Here is a 23,737-nt window from a genome sequence, read left to right on the forward strand (position 1 = left end):
AACAGGACTGCCAAATAGATTAAAATAATTGCATAAATGAATCTCACATCTCATCCTGACATCCCACTGTGATCTTCAGTCCGGCAGCCAGCACTGCCACGCCTTTGGATTCCGTCTGAGAAAACGAGACAAAACACTTGGGAGTTGGGGGAGGCATGTTTATCACTGCAGGGTGGGGGGGGTGGGTATGGGGTCCATTTAGCATCGTGGGTGTAGGGGATGGTGGAAAGGGTTGAAGTTGAACTAAAAACAAGAAATGCTGGAAATACTCAGCTGTTCTGGCAGCATCTGTGGAGAGAGCAGCAGAGTTAACGTTTCAGGTCAGTGACCCTTCATCAGAACTGATTGAAGTTGAAAGTTTGAACAGTTTGGGGCCGTGGAAGGTCAGATGGTAAAGTTAAGTGTTTTGGGGAGGAAAGGACAAATAATTAACTTAATTGTTATTGGGGGGTGGGAGAGGGGCAAAAGAGATGTTTTTATTTATTTAACTTCAATTTCGCTTTAAATATTTACATTTCCCGGTAGGGCTGAACACCCTTTTAAAATGGCGTCAGCGCCTGCGCACAGGTGGGGCAGCCCGTCCCAGCTATCTAAATGAGCCGTCGTGCTTGAAATCACAGCGGCTCTTTGGCGTGCGGGCTTATAAAATTCAGCTGTTAGTGTGCCTTGATGATGTGAGCTGCATCATTTTGAATGAGTTGAAGATTGGGGTAAGGTGGTTGGCTAAGAAAAGATGAGCTTCAAAGCATCTAAAGCACAGACTAGGATTCAGGTGTCGTGGAGATGGACAGTGCTGGAAATACAGAACAAAACACACTTGATAATGGAGCAAATGGGAGGAAGCTGAGTTAGTGGATTGAACATCAGACGAATGTTCTGCATCAAAAATGCTCTGCATCTCCTGACTCTGCCTGAGGTAGCAACTAAGAGGCTGAAAGAGTCGAAGCCACAGGCACAGGTTCTGGTAGGAGCAAAAAGGGATGGTAATGGTTTTATTAACTGGGCAGAAAAACATGAAGCAGCAGTCTATCTAGGACTACAAGAGGAGGCAGGCCTCAAGCAAAGTTTGGGTGTGTTGAATACCAGTCCTAAATCTCTGAAGTATTTTGTAGATGATCTGCATTCATTAAAATTGTCAGAAATCCTAAATGTTAAGAGATTTCAGTATGCCCAATGGTGTCTCTATTTTCCTTCCTTTTGTATGGTGCTTTAAATCTGTTAGCGAGAAGCATTCTGGAAGCAGATACTTGTAGAATTCTCCCTTCAAAGTAATGATGTTGTGAATGGAGAGAGTTATTTTTACATGTAAGCTCTTCCTTTTTTCAGGTACACTATTTATTCACCAAAAGATGGACAACCCTGCATGGACCATGATCGACAGAGTGGAGAGGTAAGAATGCTAGCAATCAAACTTGGAAACATTACTGTGCTACTTAATATTAACAGAGAAAAGGCTCGCTAGAACACTGGTCCCAGCATGGTTCAGGTGTAGACCGTCATCGGTACAGCCCCCACTTTCCCCAGTACTGGTACCAGTGCTCCACAAACCAGAAACCACTTCTACCACACCAGTCTTTGAGCTACACATTCATTTCTCAAATCTTAATTGTCCTACTCCAAAATTTACACATGGCTCAAGTAATAATCCAGAGATTATTACCATTCAGGTTCTGCCTATTTTGGTGCCTAGCTCCTCATAATGACTATGCAGAACCTCTTTCCTTGTCCTGTTTAGTTTAGTTTAGAGATACAGCACTGAAACAGGCCCTTCGGCCCACCGAGTCTGTGCCGACCATCAACCACCCATTTATACTAATCCTACACTAATCCCATATTCCTACCACATCCCCACCTGTCCCTATATTTCCCCACCACCTACCTATACTAGGGGCAATTGCTAATGTCCAATTTACCTATAAACCTGCAAGTCTTTGGCATGTGGGAGGAAACCGGAGCACCCGGAGGAAACCCACGCAGACACAGGGAGAACTTGCAAACTCCACACAGGCAGTACCCAGAATTGAACCCGGGTCGCTGGAGCTGTGATGCTGCAGTGCTAACCACTGCGCCATCCTGCCTATGTCATTGCTACCTACATGGACCATGATGACTGGATCCTCCCCCTTCCACTGTAAGCTCTTCTTCAGCCCTGAGCAGATGTCCTGAACCCTGGCATGGGGCAGGCAACACAGCCTTCTGGGCTCTCGCTGTTTGCTACAGAGAACAGTATCAATCCCCCTCTCTATACAGTCTCCTACTACCACTACTTTCCTTTTTGCTCATCCCACTTGAACGGCTTCCTGTACCATGGTGCCATGGTCAGTCTGCTCATCCACACTATGGCCCTCACTGCTGTCCATACAAGCTGTAAGAACCTTGAACTTGTTGCTCAATTGCAAGGGCTGAGGCTCCTGCACTCCCACCTCCTCGATCCCCTTGCCTGCCTGACTCGCAATCACACACTCCTGTCCCTAACCACTGACCAAAACAGACAACCCTATCCTGAGGGGTGTGACTGCCTTCTGGAACCAAGTGCCCAAGTAACTTTCCCCCTCCCTAATGCATCGCAGTGTCTGCAGCTCGGCCTCCAGCTCAATGACTCTGAGCCGAAGCTCCTCAAGCCGCAGTCACTACAGAATACGCATATAGACTGGATTAATCAAATTGGCAAGGGTCGCCTCGAGAGAGAGTTCATTGAAGGTATTAGAGATTGTTTTTGGAGCAATATGTTGTGGAACCAACCAGGGAGCAGGCTATTCTAGATTTGGTATTGTGTAATGATGCGGGATTAATTAATGATCTCATAGTTAAGGATCCTCTAGGGAAGAGTGATCATAGCATGCTAGAATTTCAAATTCAGTTTGAAGGTGAGAAACTGGAGTCCCACACTAGCGTTCTGGAGTTAAACAAAGGTAATTACATAGGCATGAGGGCAGATCTGGCCCTAGTGAACTGGACAGAAAGACTAAAAGGTAGGACAGTTGACGAGCAGTGGCAGATGTTTAATGAAACATTCAATTCCTCCCAACTAAAATATATTCCAGAGAGGAAGAAAGATTCTAAGAGGGGGAAGAACATCCATGGCTAAGCAAGGAAGTTAAGGATAACATAAAGACAAAAACTAAGGCATACCATATTACAAAGGCCAGTGGCAGGCTGGAAGATAGGGAAACTTTTAAAGATCAACAAAGGGTTACTAAAAAAGTAATAAAAAAAGCAAAGGTAAATGATGAAAGAAAACTAGCACAAAATATAACAACGGATAGCAAAAGCTTCTATAAGTATATAAAAGGTAAGAGAGTAGCTAAAGTGAATGTTGGTCCTTTGGAGGATGAGACTGGGGAGTTAATAGATGGGAACACAGAAATGGCGGAGACACTAAATCAGTATTTTGCCTCAGTTTTCACGGTGGAGGACACTAGTACCATCTCAATAGTAACAGGAAATGCAGAGGTTATAGAAAGAGAGGAACTTAGAAAAATCATCATTACTCGGGAAAAAGTACTGATAAAACTATTGGGATTGATGGCAGACAAGTCCTCAGGGTCTGATGGCCGACATCATAGGGTCTTCAAGGAAATGGCAGCGGAGATAGTGGATCCATTGGTCATAATATTCCAAAATTCCCTGGATGTGGGAAAGGTTCCAGTGGATTGGAAAAAAGCTAATATAACGCCCTCATTCAAAAAGGGAGGGAGGCAGAAAGTAGGAAACTATAGACCAGTTAGTTTAACATCTGTCATTGGGAAATTGTTAGAATCCATTATTAAGGAAGTAATAACAGGACATTTAGAAAGTCAAAACGCAATCCATCAGAGTCAGCATGGTTTTATGAAGGATAAATCTTGTTTGACTAATTTGCTAGAGTTCTTCAAAGCTGTAACAAGCAAAGTGGATAATGGGGATCCTGTAGCTGTAGTATATCTAGACTTCCAGAAGGCATTTGATAAGGTGCCGCACAAAAGGTTAATACACAAGGTAAGATCACATGGGGTTAGGGGCAATTTATTGGCTTGGATAGAGGATTGGCTAACCAACAGAGAACAGAGAGTTGGGATAAATGAGTCTTTTTCTGGTTGGCAAGATGTAACTATTGGGGTGCCACAGGGTTCGGTCCTTGGGGCCCAACTATTTACAATCTATATAAATGACTTGGATGCAGGGATAGAAGGTACTATAGCCAAATCTGCAGATGACACTAAAATATGTGGGATAGCAAGTTGCAATAAAGAAATAAGAAATTTACAAATGGATTCGAATAGGTTAGGTGAATGGGCCAAAATTTGGCAGATGGAGTTTAACGTGGATAAGTGTGAGGTTGTCCACTCTGGTCGGAAGAATAGAAAGGCAAATTATTATCTAAATGGAGGGAAACTTCAGAATGCTTTGGTGCAGAGGGATCTGGGTGTCCTCGTGCATGAATCGCAGAAAGCTGGTATGTAGGTACAGCAGGTAATAAGGAAGGCAAACGGAATTTTGACATTTATTGCTCAAGGGAATAGAATATAAAAGTAGGGAAGTGTTGCTGCAAATGTACAAGGCATTAGTGAGACCGCACCTGGAATATTGCTAACAGTTTTGGTCCCCTTACTTGAGGAGGGATGTAGTTGCATTGGAGGAGGTTCACTATATTGATTCCAGAGATGAGGGGTTTTTCTTATGAAGAGAGATTGAACAGTTTAGGCCTTTACTGTCTAGAGTTTAGAAGAATGAGAGGAGATCTAATTGAGGTATATAAGATGATTAAGGGGATTGACAAAGTAGACGGAGAGAGGATGTTTCCTCTTGTGGGGCAATCTAGAACGAAAGGTCATAGTTTTAGGATAAGGGGTAGCAAATTTAGAACAGAGATGAGGAGAAATTACTTCTCTCAAAGGGTCGTGAGTCTGTGGAATTCACTACCCCAGAGTGCGGTGGATACTGGGACATTGAGTAAATTTAAGAAGGAGATAGACAGATTTTTAATTAGAAATGGGTTGAAGGGTTATGGAGAACGGGCAGGAAAGTGGAGTTGAGGCCGAGATGAGATCAGCCATGATCGTATTGAATGGCGGAGCAGACTCGAAGGGCTGAATTGCCTACTCCTGCTCCTAGTTCTTATGACCTCATGACATGGTTGCCATGGATTGGCGGAGCTCCCACAAACTGCAGCTGTGACACATCACCTGTCCTGCCATCATTATTGAGTTAATTAAATTAAATTTATTTTTCTTAATTAATTTATTGTTTCCCACCTTACCGAACTCCTTCACTTACCAAACTCCCTTCTTCACACACTCTGCCCTCCGACAGCACTCAGTGGAAATGAATTTTCCTTTGTTTTAAATGAACCACAGTGGACATTGAGTGGACATGGGCTGCAAAGATGGCTGCCGAAGGTCAGCTGACTTTCGGCTTGTGCGTTCAAGAACTGATTCACTATCTGAAAGGGCCAAAGAATATCTTCCAGAATAAGAGGTGTCATCAATGCCCATCCTGAAACCATGAGGAGACATTTCTGAATTAAATGGTTTTTTCCTGAAACAAAGAAAGTGATTGTCTTGAACCTCCTCAGGATGAATGTCATAGAACAATAAACAGGATGAGGCTAATCAACCCAGACCCCCACCATATTTGGAAAAGGAACTGAGAAGTCACATGGTAGGGCGCATTGTTGGACTCCTGTTAAAAAATCTTTAAAATTCAGACTGCAGAAAAAAGCAACTCAAAAGCAGGCCCGGCAGTACCATTATGCCTTAAAAGAACTGGAGGCTGTAACATCTTAGAGTCTCCGATCCTGTTCCTTTTCAAGTCCACCAGTACAGAAAACTAACCTCCTAGTAATAGGTCTACAAGCAACTAACTTCATGATCTGCTGAAAATCCACCTCTTGGAGAGAATCCTGCAACAACTTTGATATACGACTCCGGCTATCGAATCCACCTAACTACGCTTCGGGAGTAAAAACACCTTCTTCACCAGGCTTGCAACGCATGCCTTTGCCTTTTCCCGAAGACAAGCCAAATCACATGACTTTCTTTGCTTGTAATTTGTTAATATGCATTATCCTTTTTAACTGCTTTCTTCCCGTGTGTGTGCGTGTGACGTAATATTAGATTTTTGGGTTGAATGGGTGACTAAAAATAATCCTCTTTATTTAAACCTACAAAAAGCGTGCTGCTGGTTATTCAAATTGGCCATACACTCTGGGGCTAAGAAACACACAAATCTTCCTTTTCAAAACACACTGATTACGGACAGAAAAGGGAAAAAGAACTGGCGTTTCAATTCTCCCTCCTTTACAGGCACACAACCTCTTCCGTCTCTGCCAGATGTTGCCGCACCTCTTGCTGCAGCTGCAGCATTTACTGTGATACTGCTGAAACCAGAGGCATGTCATGAGCCTGGGGCTCAGCATGTGCCTAGCCTCCTACAGAGCTCCGACTGTCAGAGGCCTGTGCTGTCACAACCTCCGTCAGCTGCTTGGGCATGTGTGTGCTGTGCTCACCAGCTTGCATGCTCATACCTAAACTCGAGCGCAAAAGGTGCCAGTATCTCCGCTGGTGGAGGGTATAGGAGTATGAGATGCCGATGAACCCTCTGAGGCTGCTTCCTCCCCCTCAGAGGTGGCAGGCTCTCTGGCGGATTTGGAGGCTCGCTGATTTGGCACCGCTTGACCTGCATGAGAGAACAGAGACATATAAGGGTCAAGGGTCTGCTTTCCTGCCATAGCACACACCTGTACGATGCAGACTCCTATGGGCACCAACTGCATAACGAACAGCATAGCTCCATTGCAGATGCAGCCTTGCAACCTTATTCACTTTCTTGGGAAAGTGCCCTGCTTCTCTGTTCACGATGCTCTGGCTGTCTTGCGGTCCAGCCAGCTCTGTGGCCGGCTTCTCCATCAGTGTTAGAACATGCAGCATGAGCAGCCACCCCCGGTCTTGGCTCGCTTTCTCCGATTGATTGCTGCCTTCTGCTGCAGACAGAGCGAAGGGAGCTGTTGGTCCCAAAGCGACATCAGTTTCAATACGTAGACTACTGGCAATCCAGTTGCCAGTGATGGGGGCACACAGACACCTTCTGCATGTGACCCCTTTGCAGGGACCTTGCAAGACAGCGCTATGACAGGAGGCCTCCTTTCAGGACCACCTTGCCATGTCTCTAAGTCAGCTTGCTTCCTTTGACCCTTTGACCACATCTGGGGGGTTAATCCTTCTCCTCCCAATGCTCTGTCATGCTTTGCCAGATGCAAGGCCCAAGAGGTGGAAGACATTAAAAGGTACTCGCTGTCACAACCTAGATGAGATCATTGAGCCGCTTGCGGTAGTGAATCCATGTGTGCAGCGTGCCCCACAGCTGCTGACCTCCTCTGTGATCTGCAGCCATGCCTGCTTGGTTTGGCTCCCAGGTCGCCTCCTCCCATCTCTTGGGAACAGAATGTGACTCCCCTCTCTTTCAGCCTGCAAAAGCACCTGCAGGGAGGCATCAAGGAAGTGTGGGGCCTGGGGTCTCCTCTCAGCCATCTCTAAATATCCACTGTGAGTTCCTCCTCTACCAGGCCGTCAGAGTGCAGAGTTCAATGCAGGGTTGTCAGTCCTATAAAAATGGCGCCAGCATGTGCCAAGGAGTCACATGACACCTTGCTCCCCACCTCCAGGCCCGATCTCAACCACACAATTCGTCAGGTGTGTCACAGCTGATTAATTGGACGGCCGCCGCTGAATTGTGTGCGCCGGCCACTCCTGTCCTTAATGTTCCTTGTGCCTGGTTCTATTCCCAACGGCGGGACCAGCATCTTGCTAATAAAATTTGGCCCATTATTTCTGGCCTGTCACAAAGCATGATGGCTTCAGAACGACTGCTAAGTTGAGCAAAGGCTGCACATCATGCAGTTGTTGGCTACATATTTCTTTATCAGCTGCAATAAATCATGGTCTAGTTTCCCTCACTACCCCCAAACCCCCACCCCAACAGTGCAGACCTAACTCCTGTCCTTCTTTGTGACCAAAAATAATTCAAAACGCTTATATACAGCTGTTGCTTACAGGATGCTTCAAATACATCTCCCAACCTGTCTCTTTTCCACCCAAGTGAATTGTCAGAAAATGCTTCTTGAAAATAATTTCATTAAAATTACTATTCCCTACCAAAACTATTCTGTGTACTCTCTACTGCTAGAAGTAACTTGTGATTGCCTGTCTTCTATAATATTATATTAAAATATATTGACTAGCTGATTAGAAATGTGACTGAAATTCTCTATTCTGCACCAAAAGCAATTGCTTCAAATATCTTGTTATCCTATTATGAGCCTGTCCACAGTTTCCTTGAGAAATTTTGCCAAATTTGGATTATAGATGCCATTAGAATTCACATAAATTAACCAAATTATGTGGCTTATGTACCTCTTCCTTCCCAAGTGTGACTGCCATAGTGAGGCTTGTTTACTGCTGTATCAAAGCCAACAAACTCTGCATCCCTTGAACTGTTATTTCTGCCTCATGTTTTGTGTGCTTTTGTTACAGGGTGTGGGTCCTCAAGAGTATACATTAATCAAAATGAAGATCCTTGAGCCGTATCCAGCAAAACTAAGGTAGAGTCTTCACTTGTCTCTGACAATTCAAGCCCCCGTCTCAGGAACCAAACTTCTGCTACTGGACTTCATTGTAACAGCAATAAAAATAATGTGCCATTCACAGACTACTTCTGAATTTGTTTGAAGCAATCTCGCAAGATAGTTAAAATCAGGATCAATCATCCCAGGAAGCACTTGGGCAGTTATAGAGTGCGACTGACAAATGCAGGAGATCATTTCTCCAGCTCATTTTCTTTTCAACCAATGAAGATATATGTCACAGGGAGTATCAGAGGGAGAGGTGAGAAGGGTTTACTTTTTGTCAAGGACGTTGACTAGCTTTCAACACGTTGGTTACTGCCCTTTAAGTAAAGGACCTGCATGTAGATTATAGAGAACAGTAGGTTTATTACAAATGCAGCAGGTTTATGCAGTGCTGAATACCTTCCTGCAAGTGGGACTAATTATCAACACCACCTTCGCAGCAAGGTGAAATAAATATATTCCATAAATGGTGGTCCATACAGCCTGCATTACCCTATTTGTAAAGTTCCCAAACAATTTCAGTAGAGCCTGGCATTTGCAAACGTCCATGGCATTGCACCACTTTCCATTTACATACTCTAGGCACTGGGAATGATGAGGAATTATTTTTGAGAGTGTTTCTCTGTTGGACTAAGTGCTGTTGTGGGCAGCATAGAACAAATATCAACTCATATTTTTGAATCCTACCAGAATGTATTTTGTGTTTGTGTACATTTTAAAGATGGTAGCTCAAGAGCATTGTATGCCATGGGATCGGGGGAATGTGGCAGGTTGGATCCAAAATTGGCTTAGTGATAGGAAACAAAGGGTAGTAGTCGACGGATGTTTTTGCGAATGGAAAGTGGTTTCCAGTGGCGTTCCACAGGGCTCAGTGATGGAACCCTTGCTGTTTGTGGTATATATTAATGATTTGGACTTAATTGTGGGAGGCATGATTGGGAAATTTGCTGATGACACAGAAATTGGTCGTGTAGTTGATAGTGAAGAGGATAGCTGTAGACTCCGGAATGATATCAATGGTTTGGGTAAGTGGGTGGAAAAGTGGCAAATGAAATTCAATCCAGAGAAGTGTGAGGTAATGCATTTGGGGAGGGCAAACAATGCAAGGCAATACACAGTAAACGGGAGGATATTGGGAGGGGTAGAAGAACTGAGAGACCTTGGATTGCATGTCCACAGGCCCCTGAAGGTGGCAGGACAGGTAGATAGAGTGATGAAGAAGGCATATGGAATGCTTTCCTTTACTGGCCGAGGTATAGAATACAAAAGCAGGGTTGTAATGTTGAACTGTATAAAATGCTGGTTAGGCCACAGCTGGAGTATTGCATACAGTTTTGGTCACCACATTACAGGAAGGACATAATTGTTCTGGAGAGAGTACAGAAGAGATTTACAAGAATGTTGCCAAGGCTTGAAAGTTGCAGCTATGAGGAAAGATTGGATCAGCTAGGGTTGTTTTCCTTGGAACAGAGGAAGCTGAGGGGTGACTTAATTGAGGTGGACAAAATTGTGAGGTGCCTAGATAGAATAGACAGGAAAGACCTGTTTCTCCTAGCGGAGAGGTTAATTACCAGGGGCACAGGTTTAAGGTGATTGGTAGAAGGATTAGAGGGGACATGAGGAAATATTTTTTCACCCAGAGGGTAGTGGGTGTCTGGAATTCCCTGCCAGGAATGGTGGTGGAGGCAGAAACCTTAAACTCATTTAATAGGTACCTGGACATGCACCTGAAGTGTTATAACCTGCCAGGCTATGGACCAGGTGCTGGAAGGTGGGACTAGATTGGGCAGCTAGATTTTTCGGCTGGTGCAGACACAATGGGCTGAATGGCCTCCTTGTGCACTGCAATTTTTCTATGGTTCTAAATTCATCTGAAATTTAGAGTTGTAGAATAAAAAGTGGATAGAGTGCAGCAGTGGTCCATCATAATCAGTCTTGTTTTCTTTTTTCCAGTCACCTTAAAGGACAAAATATATTTTTGGTGGCTGCTACCCTGAGGCCAGAGACCATGTTTGGACAAACTAACTGCTGGGTTCACCCTGACATGAAGTATATTGCCTTTGAAACGGTGAACGGGAACATTTTCATCTGTACTCAGCGAGCAGCAAGGAACATGTCCTTCCAGGGTTTTACCAGAGAGAATGGAGAAGTGTCTCTGGTAATGGAGCTTATTGGAGAGGTAAATGCTTCACAAGTATCAATGATTGTATGGGCTTCTTGATTATATGTCATCTTTGAGGTGTTCTCAAATATTACATTTTGAGAACTTTGTTATCTTGGCAAAAAATAGTAAGGGGAGAAAGGGGTCTGTTTATTTCATATTATGGCTATTTAAATTTTTGATATATTTTTAAATTTTTCACTAGGACATCCTTGGTGTATCACTGAGTGCTCCCTTGACATCTTACAAGATTATCTATGCTCTCCCTATGCTCACCATCAAAGAAGACAAAGGTATTTCATATTTTGTTTCTGTAGTTGGTGTACAGAAACACCTTGGTTCTATAAACATTTCTTAAATGTGGATTTAAGCAACCGGACTAGTAGAAAGGGATTGCTTTTTTGTTGAAAGCAATTTTTTTTACCATTCAACAGGCACTGGCATTGTCACCAGTGTTCCTTCTGATGCTCCAGATGATATTGCAGCTCTCCGAGACCTCAAGAAAAAGAAGGTACCAGTTCTATATTTTATTATTTTTATTGCCACTTATCTGTCCTCCTATTCTGAAGGCGATGATTCCTTGCTATATCGAATTCCATAGGCGCCGTATATTCTCCGTTTCTTCGGCCAGTGGCCATTATTTATGTTCAGAACTCTTAAAAGCCAATGAAAATTCAAGTGAATATTTTCTATAAGTCCTTTGAATCGTTTTGCAACTAAATACAGATTGTAACTGCATTTAGATGCTGAGAGTTTGGGGTAGTGTAGTGCAGAGTGCTTGAAAGTTATTATGACCAGAGATGAAGCTAACTATGGTCTACGATTAGATTTGAGTGCTGTATTTGGATTGCTGGAAGTCAGTCACAGGTCAGAATCTGCACTTTCAGAAAAATAGTTCTGCCCATAGGCTTCTAATAGTCTCGTTCATATGGTTGGCCTCAACAGTTAATTGCTGGCAGGTTATTGCACTGCAGTCTTTGGGAGGGGAAATAGATAAGGATTCAGGGCTAAAGCTGATCCCATCCTCTCGACACTCATAATTCTAGCAGAAGTTGCTAAATATCAATTAGAACAAGGAATCCTGGCTGATTTTCCCTTCCCTAACAGTTGGATAGCTGCGTAGTGATTATTATTAGACTTGTAATCCTGAGGCCTGGACTAATAAGCCTGAGGATGTAAATTTAAGTTCCACCATGATGGTTTGAGAATTTGCATTCAGGTTATAATTTAAAAGAACTGGCAACACAAAGCTGATACTGGTAAAATTGAGTGACCGGGAAGCTGTCAGGTTGTTATAAAAATAGTTCACTTAGGTCATTTAGGGAAGGGAACCTGCCCTCCTTATCCAGTGAAGCCTGTATGCAACTCCAGCATTGAGATTTTTGATCAGGTATTTGGCATGATGTATGTTGTCTGCAGTGTGAGCTACTGTATTGTATGAATGCCTTGGCCAATCTGATGCTGTCTGCACCAATGACGTCCAAAATGGTGGCACCATTGTATCCTAAATTTTGAAAGAATAAAAGCATTCTTGTTTCTTTAGGCATTAAGGGAAAAGTATGGAATTACTGATGAAATGGTCCTACCATTTGAACCAGTGAGTATGCTTAAACTGAACTGAGTGCATAATTTCTTCAACGTGAATTAAACGTGCCTTTCTTTACACTGACCCTTATTCAAAATATGAATGCTTTAAGCTATTATAATCGAATTACAGTAGTATTTTGATGACATAGTCAAGTTCCTAATATGTGCAGCTATAATCCATTTTTTATTTTAAAAATGTGATCTATTCTTGGAAAAGTTTTTTTTTAAAAAAAGCTTGACTTCTGCTCCCCTCACAGATCTTAGATCAACATAGAATTATACCATAAATTGGGCATCCAGATAACTACTTGTCTTGCTGGACACAGTCTGAAAATCAATTTTTAGAAACTCAATCGGCTCGTTGGCTATATAATAGGGTTTCGCCCAGTGTTGTAATGTTGAAGACACTAGGCATTCACTAGAGGTCCTCATGAGCTTTAAAAGAGCAGCTGAAAAGCAAAATGGGATTCCCTTCATTATTGTGTGATGCGTAGGCTCAGGAAATATTAATATTTCATTGGTGACTTTTAATGCTGCCTCTTCTGTGTTACTTCTTTGATAGATTCCTATCATTGAAATTCCTGGGTATGGCAACCTCTCTGCACCAATTGTGTGTGACGCACTGAAGATTCAAAGCCAGAATGACCGGGAAAAGCTTGTAGAAGCCAAAGAGCAGGTTTACCTGAAAGGCTTTTATGAGGGGGTTAGTAATGTATTTAAGCTGTTCTACCGAAAAAGATGATCAAAAAGAAAAATGTGAATTATATCATTTTTATAAATGTACCAGTCGATCTCCTGTGGCATTACATACAGGGAGTCGAGATCAAAAATAATTGTGAACTGGGATTTCAGGGCAGGGATAGTTGGACCAGGTGCAATCCAATCCTTATTTTAAAGTTTTAAAAAATTCTGTATTTTTATTATAAATACTTATATTCACATTTATTGTGTAAACTGTCATAGTGTAATTATACCATGCAGTGAAGTGACTGTTTAGATTAGGTATCACGTCTTCAAGTGAGGATTGAACTCTCAATCGTCTGACTTCAAGGCAAGCCTGTTGCCAACTAGGCTAAACTGACATTTAGTTTAATATTCATAATTTTTTTTTCTTGTATAGATAATGCTTGTGGATGGTTTCAAAGGGCAGAAAGTGCAAGAAGTCAAGAAACTAATTCAACGAAAAATGGTAGACAATGTAAGTGTTTTTGATTTATTCAGTGACATCTTAAAACAACACAGTGCTGGTTAGAAATTCTGATTGAAACATTAAACTGTTAATGAGTGTGTAGACAGCATGTTGCATTGAATTGCTGTATTATACCACATGCTGTGAGATGGGTTAAACTGCTAGCTGTGTTTGATTTTCATGTTTGAGCTTCCTTTTTTATTAGGTTTGCATGGAATACCACTTGTTAAGGTGGTAATGGCCTGTACCTTGGTCACTATCTACACTCACTACTAACTGACTGAATAGTGGCATTGGTGGAAACCCACCATTTTCATAGCTAACGGTGTCTAGGGTCTAGGAGATGCAAAGGAAGAAAAACAGGTTAAAATGAATACAGACTGTAGTCCACCAGAGTATCTTAACTAAAAATGAGCTTCTAATAACTGTCCTAGGGAGAGGCTATGATCTACATGGAACCTGAGAAGCAAGTTATATCCAGGTCTGCTGATGAGTGCGTTGTAGCACTGTGTGACCAGTGGTGAGTTTTTATTTTCAATTTTATAACTCATTCCCCCGCCACTCCCCCACCACCACCAGCCGACAACATTGGATAAATCCACAGTTGACGGAAGCCCTTTGATACCTCACTAAGTGATGGTCTTGTGTGTTGTTTAATGACTTGAGTGTCTGGGGAATATTTAAACATAGGGATCATCCGAGCTGAATTTATTTTTCTCTGTCACCCAACATTTATTTATGCACTTTGCCATTGGATAATGATCAGGAATGGGAACCCTGAATGAGTTCCTCATTTGTGCTTCCAGATTTTAAAAAACTGGCTATTATGTTCGCTCTTGAACATTGTACAGCTCACAACTAATAAATGAAGTATTGGGCATATGGATCTATAAGGTTAAGTACCGATGAGGAAGGTCATTTATTCCATCTCACACTTTCTTCCATAGACAGCTACAATTTCTTTCTCTACATCACAGCATTTAACTGCTCCATAGATGTGATTGTCGCCACTATGCGACCCAGAAGACTATTTGAGATATTAATCAATTTGTGTAAAAAATGGGTTTCATTTTATTTATCACTCTCATTTTTCAATGTAGGTACCTGGATTATGGTGAAGAAGCTTGGAAGAAAGAAGCTGTAGGTTGCCTGTCAACACTGGAAACGTACGTGCCATTCAGTTGACTTTTGTTTTCCATTCAGTTTACTCCTTTCCGCCTCCCTTTTGAGGCCATGCAATAGTAGTTTTAACACAGCTATTGACTAACAATGATGACTTGTATTTGTATAGCACTTTTAACATAGTGAAATATCCTGTTAAGTTCAAAAGAGAATTTGCAGAATTTTTTTTTCAGATTCTGTGAGGAAACTAGGAGGAATTTTGAAGCTAGCCTTGAGTGGCTGCAGGATCATGCCTGCTCAAGAAAATATGGCCTAGGTTAGTGTAACAGTTAAATATTCTATAAAAAGAATAAACTGTTGGAGTGCGACACAGATAACTATGCATTATAGAGTATATCACATACATGATGATACCCAATCTGACATTCTGATATTGAGGTAATTTTAATATTTTCTGGGTATCTAAGGTGCCCAGATGCCTTGCAAGACACTAGAGAGCTTGTCAATTTTGTACAAAATTAACTAAGATTTACTGTTTATAATATATATTTTATAAGATATGCTGTTTATGTAATGAATGACTACTGTGGATATGATCTTCATATGCCAGCTACAAGAGAAGTGTAGGGAACAGTGTATACTCCTTTACCTTACTTTTGTAGATCTCAGTAAGGCATTCAACACTGTCAGAAGAGCAGGACTCTACAAGATTTTGGGAAAAATTGGCTGTCCGCCGAAGCTCCTCAATCTCATCCACACTTTCCATGACAACATGCACTGCTCTGTACAGTTTGGATAGTTCCACTTCTAATAGTTTCGGAGTGAAGAATGGAGTGATACAGGGTTGTGTCCTAGCCCCCACTCTGTTTGGCATCTTCTTCTCTATGCTCCTGACCTTCCTCGGTGAAGGTCAGGATATGGAAGGAGTCTACTCACACACCAGGTCAGAGGGCAAGCTCTGCAATCTATCGAGGCTGAAAGCGAAGACAAAAACATATGGTGTCCTGATCAGAGAATTCCTCTTCGCTGATGATGCTGCACCAGTTCCTCGGCTACAAAGGCTCATGGACTGTCTCTCCCGTGCCTGTAACTTGTTCTCCTTGACCATAAGCATCAAGAAAACCATGGTCTGGGGACATCTTTGCCCTTGATCACATTAAATAACACCCCACTGGAAGTGGTTAGCAAATTCTGCTACCTTGAGTCCACAGTGATAGACAATCTGTCCCTTGAAGCAGAGCTTGATATACGCATAGGGAAAGCAACCTTTGGCTGACTTGCAAAATGCGCATGGGACAACACCAAGCTGATGTTTAGGACTAAGCTGATGGTTTATAAGGCCTGTGTACAGCAAGTACCTTGCTGTATGGGTGTGAAACATGGGTGACTTACAGCTACCAGGAAAGGAAGCTTCATAATTTCCATCTTCGCTGGCACATTATGGGTATTTCCTGGCAGGACAAAATTACAAATGTGGCAGTCCTCTCAAAGGCAGTGCTCCCAAGTCTTTTGGCACTAATCAAACAGAGGTGGTTTCAGTGGATTGGAATGTCGAAAGGATGGAAGACGGTCACGTACCCAAGGACCTTCTGTATGGTGAGGTAGCTGGGGCCAGGCGACCAGTGGGGCGCCCAAAGCTCCACTTCAAGGATGCTTGCAAGCGCGATATGAAGGCCCTAAATGTCGACTATCGCACTTGGGGCTCACTAACTGGTGAAAGAGGGAAAGATGACACATCCTGTGGACTGGTGTGCACTATCACGATGACCAGTTGCTACAGCAGCTTGGCAACAGGTGCCAACGTCAAAAACAACTCTTAGCGTCACTTTGACAGCTTCATGTGCAGCACAGGTTGTCTTATGAGGAAAGGTTGGACAGACTGGGCTTGTTTTCACTGGAGTTTAGAAGAGTGAGGGGAGACTTGATTGAAGTCCTCAACGGACTTGACAAGGTGGATGTGGAGAGGATGTTTCCTCTTGTGGGTGAGTCCAGAACTAAGGGGCACCATTTTAAAATTATGGGTCGCCCTTTTAGGACAGAGATGAGGAGAAATTTTTTCTCTGAGGGTTGTGCGACTTTGGAACACTCTGCCTCAGAAGATGGTGGAGACGGGGTTGTTGAATACTTTTAAGGTGGAGGTAGATAGATTCTCATTAGGCAAGGGAATCAAAGGTTATCGGGGTCGATAGGAGAGTGCAATTTGAAACACAAGCAGATCAGCCATGAGCTTATTGAATGGCAGAGCACACTCGAGGGGCCGAATGGCCTACATCTACTCCTAATTCTTATGTTCGTATGTACTTGTGGCAAAGCCTGCCTGTCATGCAGGCCCCAACCTTGCAAGCATGAGCCATATTAATTTCGCCACATGGACATTTAATTTCAAACCGTTGTTGAAGTGAAGAAAGGACTTGCTTTAAAAAATTGCAAGAGCTTGGTCAGACAGACATTTGCTTATTAACAGTGTTTCGAAGGACAAAGCAGCCATTCCCTGACACATTCAACCCACAATGGACCCTTGGCTGAGAAGACATTTGCGTATTAACAGGCAGTGCTTGGAAAGGACAAAGGACCAGTCCCTGACTCATTCAGCCTACAATGGACTTTTGATCACCAGACGTTGAAGGTGGGGGAGCTCGCATTCTAGGTTGACTGCTAAGATGGCCAAATACACAAATGGACATGGTCAAACCAGCTAGTCACATGACTAACCTACTGGGCAACCTGAGTTTTTTGAATTTGTACAGTTTGAACTCTGAGAGAAAGTCAGTTTGCTCCTGCACTGAGAAGATCTCCTCTGTCTACTCCCATCTCTTTCTTACAAGCCTCTGAATCCACTGAAGACACATGAACCCCAAGAGAGAAAAGTCTCCTATAGTGAACAAGGTTTAAGAAGAATACTGGGCCCCAACAAAAAGCAAGATCTACCGACAATCAAGGACTCTACAGTGAGCTCGAAGAACCACAACATAAATTCTTCAGATATTGCCTCAAATTTTTCCACTTTATTTTTCTTCTCTTTTCTGTCTGTATTTGCATGTGTGTATCGCGTATGCATGCTAGCGTGGGCACATCATGTATCCTTAGACATCAACCGAATTAGAGTTTTAAGTTTAATAAATTTTAACTTTTCTTCTTTAAACCTAAGTAAACCTGTTTGTGCTGGTTTCTTTGCCTTATAATTGGAAAGCCGTGAACGAGGATTCACCAAGGGGGAGTTAAAAACATGGTGTTTTTAAAATTAAACCCTGTTACGGTAAGACCAGATGAAGGCTGAAAGGGAACCCTGGACCTCTTTCTCATTGGGTCATAACACTGCCTCTCAAGGATTGGCCTTCACAGCCATCAGCAAAGGTGCACCAAGAGAAGACATCCCACCTAAATGGATTGTTTGCTGCGTGTCCGTCATCTTTCGTAGATGGAAGGATGCCAACCTTACTGTTTATGCCATCAATATTGAAAAGAGTAAAACAGAAGGCAAAGTAAATTGGGAAATAGTGATTAGGTAACACCAATCTTGGTTATTAAAAACCCAAAGAATGAAAGCTAGAGCTAATAAATATTGTGCCCTCATAGGCTTCCCATAATGCCATGTATTATTCCCCTTCTTTGCAGTGGATGGTTATTTGGAAATGAAGAATAATGACTCAATGATTGGTCTTCTGACCTGCTTTATTCAATAAAAGAATCCTTTCATTTGGGAAGAGCCTAGCCATAACTTACATCATCTATTCAACTCATGGGAGTCAATGAAGTGGTTCACATGAACAGAAGAATGCATAATTTGAAAATATAATGTGTGTGCTCTATGTGACTGCTCAGGGTTTGCCCCACCACCTTTTTCTTGTGTAAACAACTTGCCAGTTGTAAATGCAGTCTATTGTGAATTGAAAGCTGGTGTTTGTTCTCTTAAATTTGGGTTGGCGAAGCTCTGGTGTGAAATACCTTTAGTATATGGTAAAGTTAACTGTGGGACGAGACTGCTGTCAACTGGCACACTTCAGGATTGCAGACATCAAAGTTCTCACCTTCCCTTTCAAATTTCCCTACTCTACCTCAGTAATCTCTTACAGTTTCACGTGGCCAACACATATTCGCCATTTGGTATCTTCTGACTACTCTTTGTTCCCTGCTTACCCCACACCACCATTAATGGATACTCCATGTTCTGGAACTCCCACCCTGCTGCTGGGCCTCCACCATATTTCCTCCTCAGTGTAGTGTTTCAACATCTTGCTGTACATAAAGAGTGCTACAGCACTGCAAATTGTTATCAATAAATTGTACATTTACTCTTTCAGGTTCTCGTTTGCCATGGGATGACCAATGGCTGATCGAGTCTCTCTCTGATTCCACAATTTACATGGCTTACTACACTGTGGCTCACCTACTACATGGGGGATCTCTGAATGGTCAAGGGTCTGGCCCACTAGGCATCAGGTGGGAATAGGAGTTCTCAAAACAACAATTTTACGTTGTAATGCAAGTTATGGTTCACAATAATGTTTGGTAATCAAAATATTAATCAGCAGTTGTGACTGATTCTGTGTTTAGTGAGTGTAATGATCCATCTATAAACAGGTAATAGGAACAACATCATATGCCCCCAAAATTAATTTAAAGGTTGCTCGAGTAGTGGTCACGTTTCAAGATTGAACTGACATCTCTCTTATTGACTGGAAATTGCAGTTGAAGAAATAGTGGAGTTATTTTCACCAGATGAACAGTCCAGACTATCCTATTATCTGTACACACTTTCTTTTTTAATGATAAGGGAAATGGTAGCACAGTGATTATGTTGCTAGACTAGTAATCCAGAGGCATGGACTAATAATCCAGAGACACAAGTTCAAATCCCCACCATGGCAGCTGGAGAATTTAAATTCTATTAAGTAAATAACTCTGGAATGAAAAGCTAGTATCAGTAATGGTGACCATTAAGCCACAACTCACCTGATTCAGTAATCACCTTAAGGGAAGGAAATCTGCTGTCCTTACCTGGTCAGACCTACATGTAACTCTAAACCCATAGCCATGTGGTTGACTCTTGGCCCTCTGAAGTGGCCTAGCAAGGAACTTGGTTGTATTCAAGGCAGCAGCTGGCTACCAGCTTTTCGAGGGCAATAAAGGATGGACAATAAATGCTGGCCTTGTCACCAATACCTGCATCCTGTAAAAGAATGAAAAATGAAATTGATTATAGGTCATCTTCAATAAGGCTTTTATGTCAGTCTAACTGCTGTGAATTTTGTTTTTCTTAGTCATTAGATTCCGATATGTCTGGACCCATGCACTCCTTTTACCAATTTAATTGTTGCAGTTTCATCACTAAAGCAAAAAGTTTTCAATCACAATACTTGGGCTGTTTAGTGTCGCAGAGCACAACAAGCTGTAGCTAATAAATCAGATATTCACCACCCCCACAACCACCCCCCCAACACCCCCAAGATCAGCCTGTTGGGAACTAGATGCAGTTAGGAGATCTTTCGCCTCTGAAATCTATTTTTGAGTCCAGCCTTGGTCCTGTTGCCTGTGACTGAAACAAGTTTGCAACAGTCACAAACTTAATTCACGATGAGCATCAAGGGTTTGAAAAATATTGCATTTACAGTGCTATATATTTCTTAAGTAGTACTCATTGCAAGCTCCTTCCACAATAGTAGTTTTCTGCCAGCATTGAGATGTGTTTGTCTGATTTTTATTCCCTCAGACCAGAACAGATGACCAGAGAAGTTTGGGATTATGTGTTTTTGAAGGACGCTCCATTTCCAAAGACTCAGATTCCTAAACAGAATCTAGACCAACTGAAAAAGGAATTTGAATATTGGTATCCAGTGGATTTACGAGTGTCTGGGAAAGACTTGGTTCCAAACCATCTCTCATACTACCTGTATAACCATGTAGCCATGTGGCCCAGTGATAGGTGAGATCACATCATTCAGTCATATATTTGCATATGAATAACATGAATATTTTCACATGATGCTTAACCTACACCCAGTCCACTTGTGAAGAAGCCTACACATTTGCTAATCTTCAAGGTGTTGTCTTTGACTGCGTTGTTTCCTGAACCACACCTTTCCAGGTGTCGAGGATCATTCATGGAGATGCTACTGGCTTTAACAGTCTTCTTGTTCTGACTAAAGAAACTGGCATGGGGAAAGGAGAAACTAATTTGGGAGAATTTATGTGTAGATAAGGGGAGACAGCTGCTGAAAGATTTTTATGTATAACTATCCTTTTTTCTTAAATTGTAGCACAAAATGGCCTCAAGCTGTAAGAGCAAATGGACACCTGCTATTGAATTCGGAAAAGGTACAATATAATTTATGCTGTGTTAAAGCATAAATCGGAATTGCGTGATTTCAGTGAATTAACATATTTGAATATTAATGTATTTCGCTTGAGAATAATTTTTGAGTAACTCCTGTAGCTATTTTTTTCTCTTTCCATTAGATGTCTAAATCTACAGGGAATTTCCTTACTCTGGCTAAAGCTGTGGAAAAATTCTCTGCAGATGGTGAGTAATCTCCCTCCTTCTCGTCCCCATCACCCCTCGCGCTCCCCAATCCTCACTCTCCCCAATCCTCACTCTCTCAAGTGAGTTTAGTTTATTAAAATTAGCAGCTTTTCTATACAAGGCAGACAAATTTGAGAAGCACTGCCATTACAGAGCAATTATTTGCATGGATTGCATAGACAATAATGGATGCAGTTGTGGTCTATAATCTATTTATGCAGACATTGCCCAATCGGGTGCCACTAATGGTATGAGGGCATTTCGATAAAATGCTGAATTATTAGGTGAGAAATAACCTACAATTAATTCCCAGTTAATATAATCAGAATATTATGGAGTATATAAGCAGGTTAGTGGAATGTGCAAATAGGTGACTGATGCAGTTCAATGCATGTTAATAATTTTGAGGGGAAAAGAACAGTGAAAGGATGTATACCCTAAATGGTATAAACAACAGATTTTTACAGATGGTACAGATGCATAATCTTTACCACTAGGAATGCAGGTAGAAAATTCCATAATAAAGACACTTCTCTGCAGTAGTGATGGAATGCTACACTTTCGGAGGTTCCATCTTTCAGATGAGACATTACACCGAGCCTCCCGCACCCTCATTAGGACGTAAAATATTCTGTGGCACTATTTTGAAGAGAGAGGGTTTCCTCCAGTCTCCTAGCTTACATTTATCCCTCAACCAATCTCAATAAAACATTATCTCATGTTTGTATGACCTTGCTTGCACAAATTGGCTGCAAAATTTCCTACATATAACAGCAACTACACTTCAAAAGTACTTAATTGGCTGTAAAGCGCGTTGGAATATCCTGAGGTTGTGGAAGGTGCAATATAAATGAAAATCTTTCTTTCAAACTGCATTTTGGGATTTTACATGAAGGAACATCAAAATCAAAAATGGAGAGTTTGTCAAATAAACAAAACATTGGTCAGGCCACTGTTGGAATATTATTTTCAGTTTTGGAAATCCCATAATAAGATTGTTAGGACTAAGAACAGGAGCCTGGACAATGACTCATTGAATCGTACAGTTTAGAAGGAGGTTGCTCAGCCAAACATTTCTGTGCTGGCTCTTTGAAAGAGCAATCCAATTAGTCCTACTCACCTGCTCTTTCCCTGTAACCCTGCAAATTTCTCTTTTTTTTAGGTATATATCTAATTCTCTTTTGAAAGTTACTATTGAATCTGTTTCCACCACCTTGTCAGGTCGCATATTTGAAATCATCATAACTTGCTGCATAATTTTCTTTTTGCCAATGATCTTAAATCTATCCTCTGGTTACTAACCCTCCTGCCAGTAGAAACAGTTTCTCCCTGTCTACTCTATCATCCCCTCCCCCCCTCATAGAATTATGAGAAGGAGGGCTTATAGCTGTGAACACATTGGTGGTTTATCTCATTGGAATGGAGAAGGTTGTTTGGGCAGGCGAGAATCTGATTAACTTTTCAAAATAAGGAAAAATTTTGAGAGCATAAGTCGCAAAAGATTGTTTTGGCAAATCAGTAACCAGGGGCATAAACTTGGAATTATCACTAGAGGAATGAAAGTTTTTTCTTCCATAAAGGGGTATTAGTACTGCAGCACAACGACACACATTTGAGTTCTTTTGCATCAAGGAAATGGATGATACTGATGGTCTGTGCACAGGAATGGCTATCACTGGTACAAAAACAGACTAAATCCAAAATAATCTTATCTACAACCCCAACATGTACAGTTGCTTAAGTTGAAATTGTTCATATTCTAAACAACAAGGACCATGCAACTTGAGTTACTTCATTTAAACACCATTCCCCAACTGAATGGATGGCTGGCTGGATTGATTCCAATTCCCCTTCTGATGTTCACCTTGATGCAACTGCTAGCAGGTGTGCAAAAGTAGGTTACTTAACTCCTTTCTGAAAAGCACCTTACCCCTGCTCATTGCCTCATGCCACCAGCTTGGAGGTTAGAGGCTGGGGGTCTGCCGTGTGGGTAATTATGAGCAAGAATGTGTGGTACCTAGAGGTATAATCTTAATTTAAATAATGGAGACCAGATTTGTTTGATTTTTTTTTTGTAGATAGGATGAAAATTATACTTGGACATGTTTTACTTCTATCAGGCAGTGATAGATGCTTATTTACAGCACCTAACCAGTTAGGATAAGTATTCATGAGCTAACGATCGCCTTTGCTCCTTTGGCACAACTTTGTCCCCAGGGATGCGCCTTGCACTTGCTGATGCTGGTGACACAGTGGAAGATGCTAACTTTGTAGAAGCCATGGCTGATGCAGGTATCCTACGGCTCTACACTTGGGTGGAATGGGTGAAGGAGATGATTGCAAATCGTGAGAGCCTTCGTAGTGGGGCTGCCAACACCTTCAACGATCGAGTCTTTGCCAGGTACTGGATGCCCTTTGTTGTATTTGAAGAGGTCCCTGATAACTAGTTGCAGCATTCCTTAAAAGATATTGGTAATGGTCAGTTATCCCGTAATTGTATTTGTTATAACTAACACTTTTTGAATATTTGTTTTAGTGTATTATACATTACTT

At 41.9% G+C, this 23,737-nt stretch overlaps 1 protein-coding gene across 3 annotated transcripts in view; it reads left to right on the plus strand.

Moving 5' to 3' along the window:
* lars1b (leucyl-tRNA synthetase 1b) overlaps nucleotides 1–23,737 on the plus strand; it is a 76,924-nt gene that overhangs the window by 28,036 nt on the left and 25,151 nt on the right. For 2 of the 3 annotated variants that reach the window (XM_068043901.1, XM_068043903.1), the window contains 16 exons: nucleotides 1,327–1,390; nucleotides 8,511–8,578; nucleotides 10,559–10,784; nucleotides 10,972–11,059; nucleotides 11,201–11,277; nucleotides 12,310–12,363; nucleotides 12,916–13,056; nucleotides 13,474–13,551; nucleotides 13,977–14,062; nucleotides 14,643–14,708; nucleotides 14,898–14,980; nucleotides 18,966–19,104; nucleotides 20,375–20,587; nucleotides 20,922–20,979; nucleotides 21,121–21,184; nucleotides 23,402–23,585. In XM_068043901.1, coding sequence (XP_067900002.1) covers nucleotides 1,327–1,390; nucleotides 8,511–8,578; nucleotides 10,559–10,784; nucleotides 10,972–11,059; nucleotides 11,201–11,277; nucleotides 12,310–12,363; nucleotides 12,916–13,056; nucleotides 13,474–13,551; nucleotides 13,977–14,062; nucleotides 14,643–14,708; nucleotides 14,898–14,980; nucleotides 18,966–19,104; nucleotides 20,375–20,587; nucleotides 20,922–20,979; nucleotides 21,121–21,184; nucleotides 23,402–23,585 — 1,689 coding nt within the window. The remainder of the gene's footprint in view (nucleotides 1–1,326; nucleotides 1,391–8,510; nucleotides 8,579–10,558; nucleotides 10,785–10,971; nucleotides 11,060–11,200; nucleotides 11,278–12,309; nucleotides 12,364–12,915; nucleotides 13,057–13,473; nucleotides 13,552–13,976; nucleotides 14,063–14,642; nucleotides 14,709–14,897; nucleotides 14,981–18,965; nucleotides 19,105–20,374; nucleotides 20,588–20,921; nucleotides 20,980–21,120; nucleotides 21,185–23,401; nucleotides 23,586–23,737) is intronic. The other variant, XM_068043902.1, reaches the window with a different exon arrangement.

Source organism: Heterodontus francisci, chromosome 12, assembly GCF_036365525.1.
Source record: "Heterodontus francisci isolate sHetFra1 chromosome 12, sHetFra1.hap1, whole genome shotgun sequence".
Lineage (NCBI taxonomy): Eukaryota > Metazoa > Chordata > Chondrichthyes > Heterodontiformes > Heterodontidae > Heterodontus > Heterodontus francisci.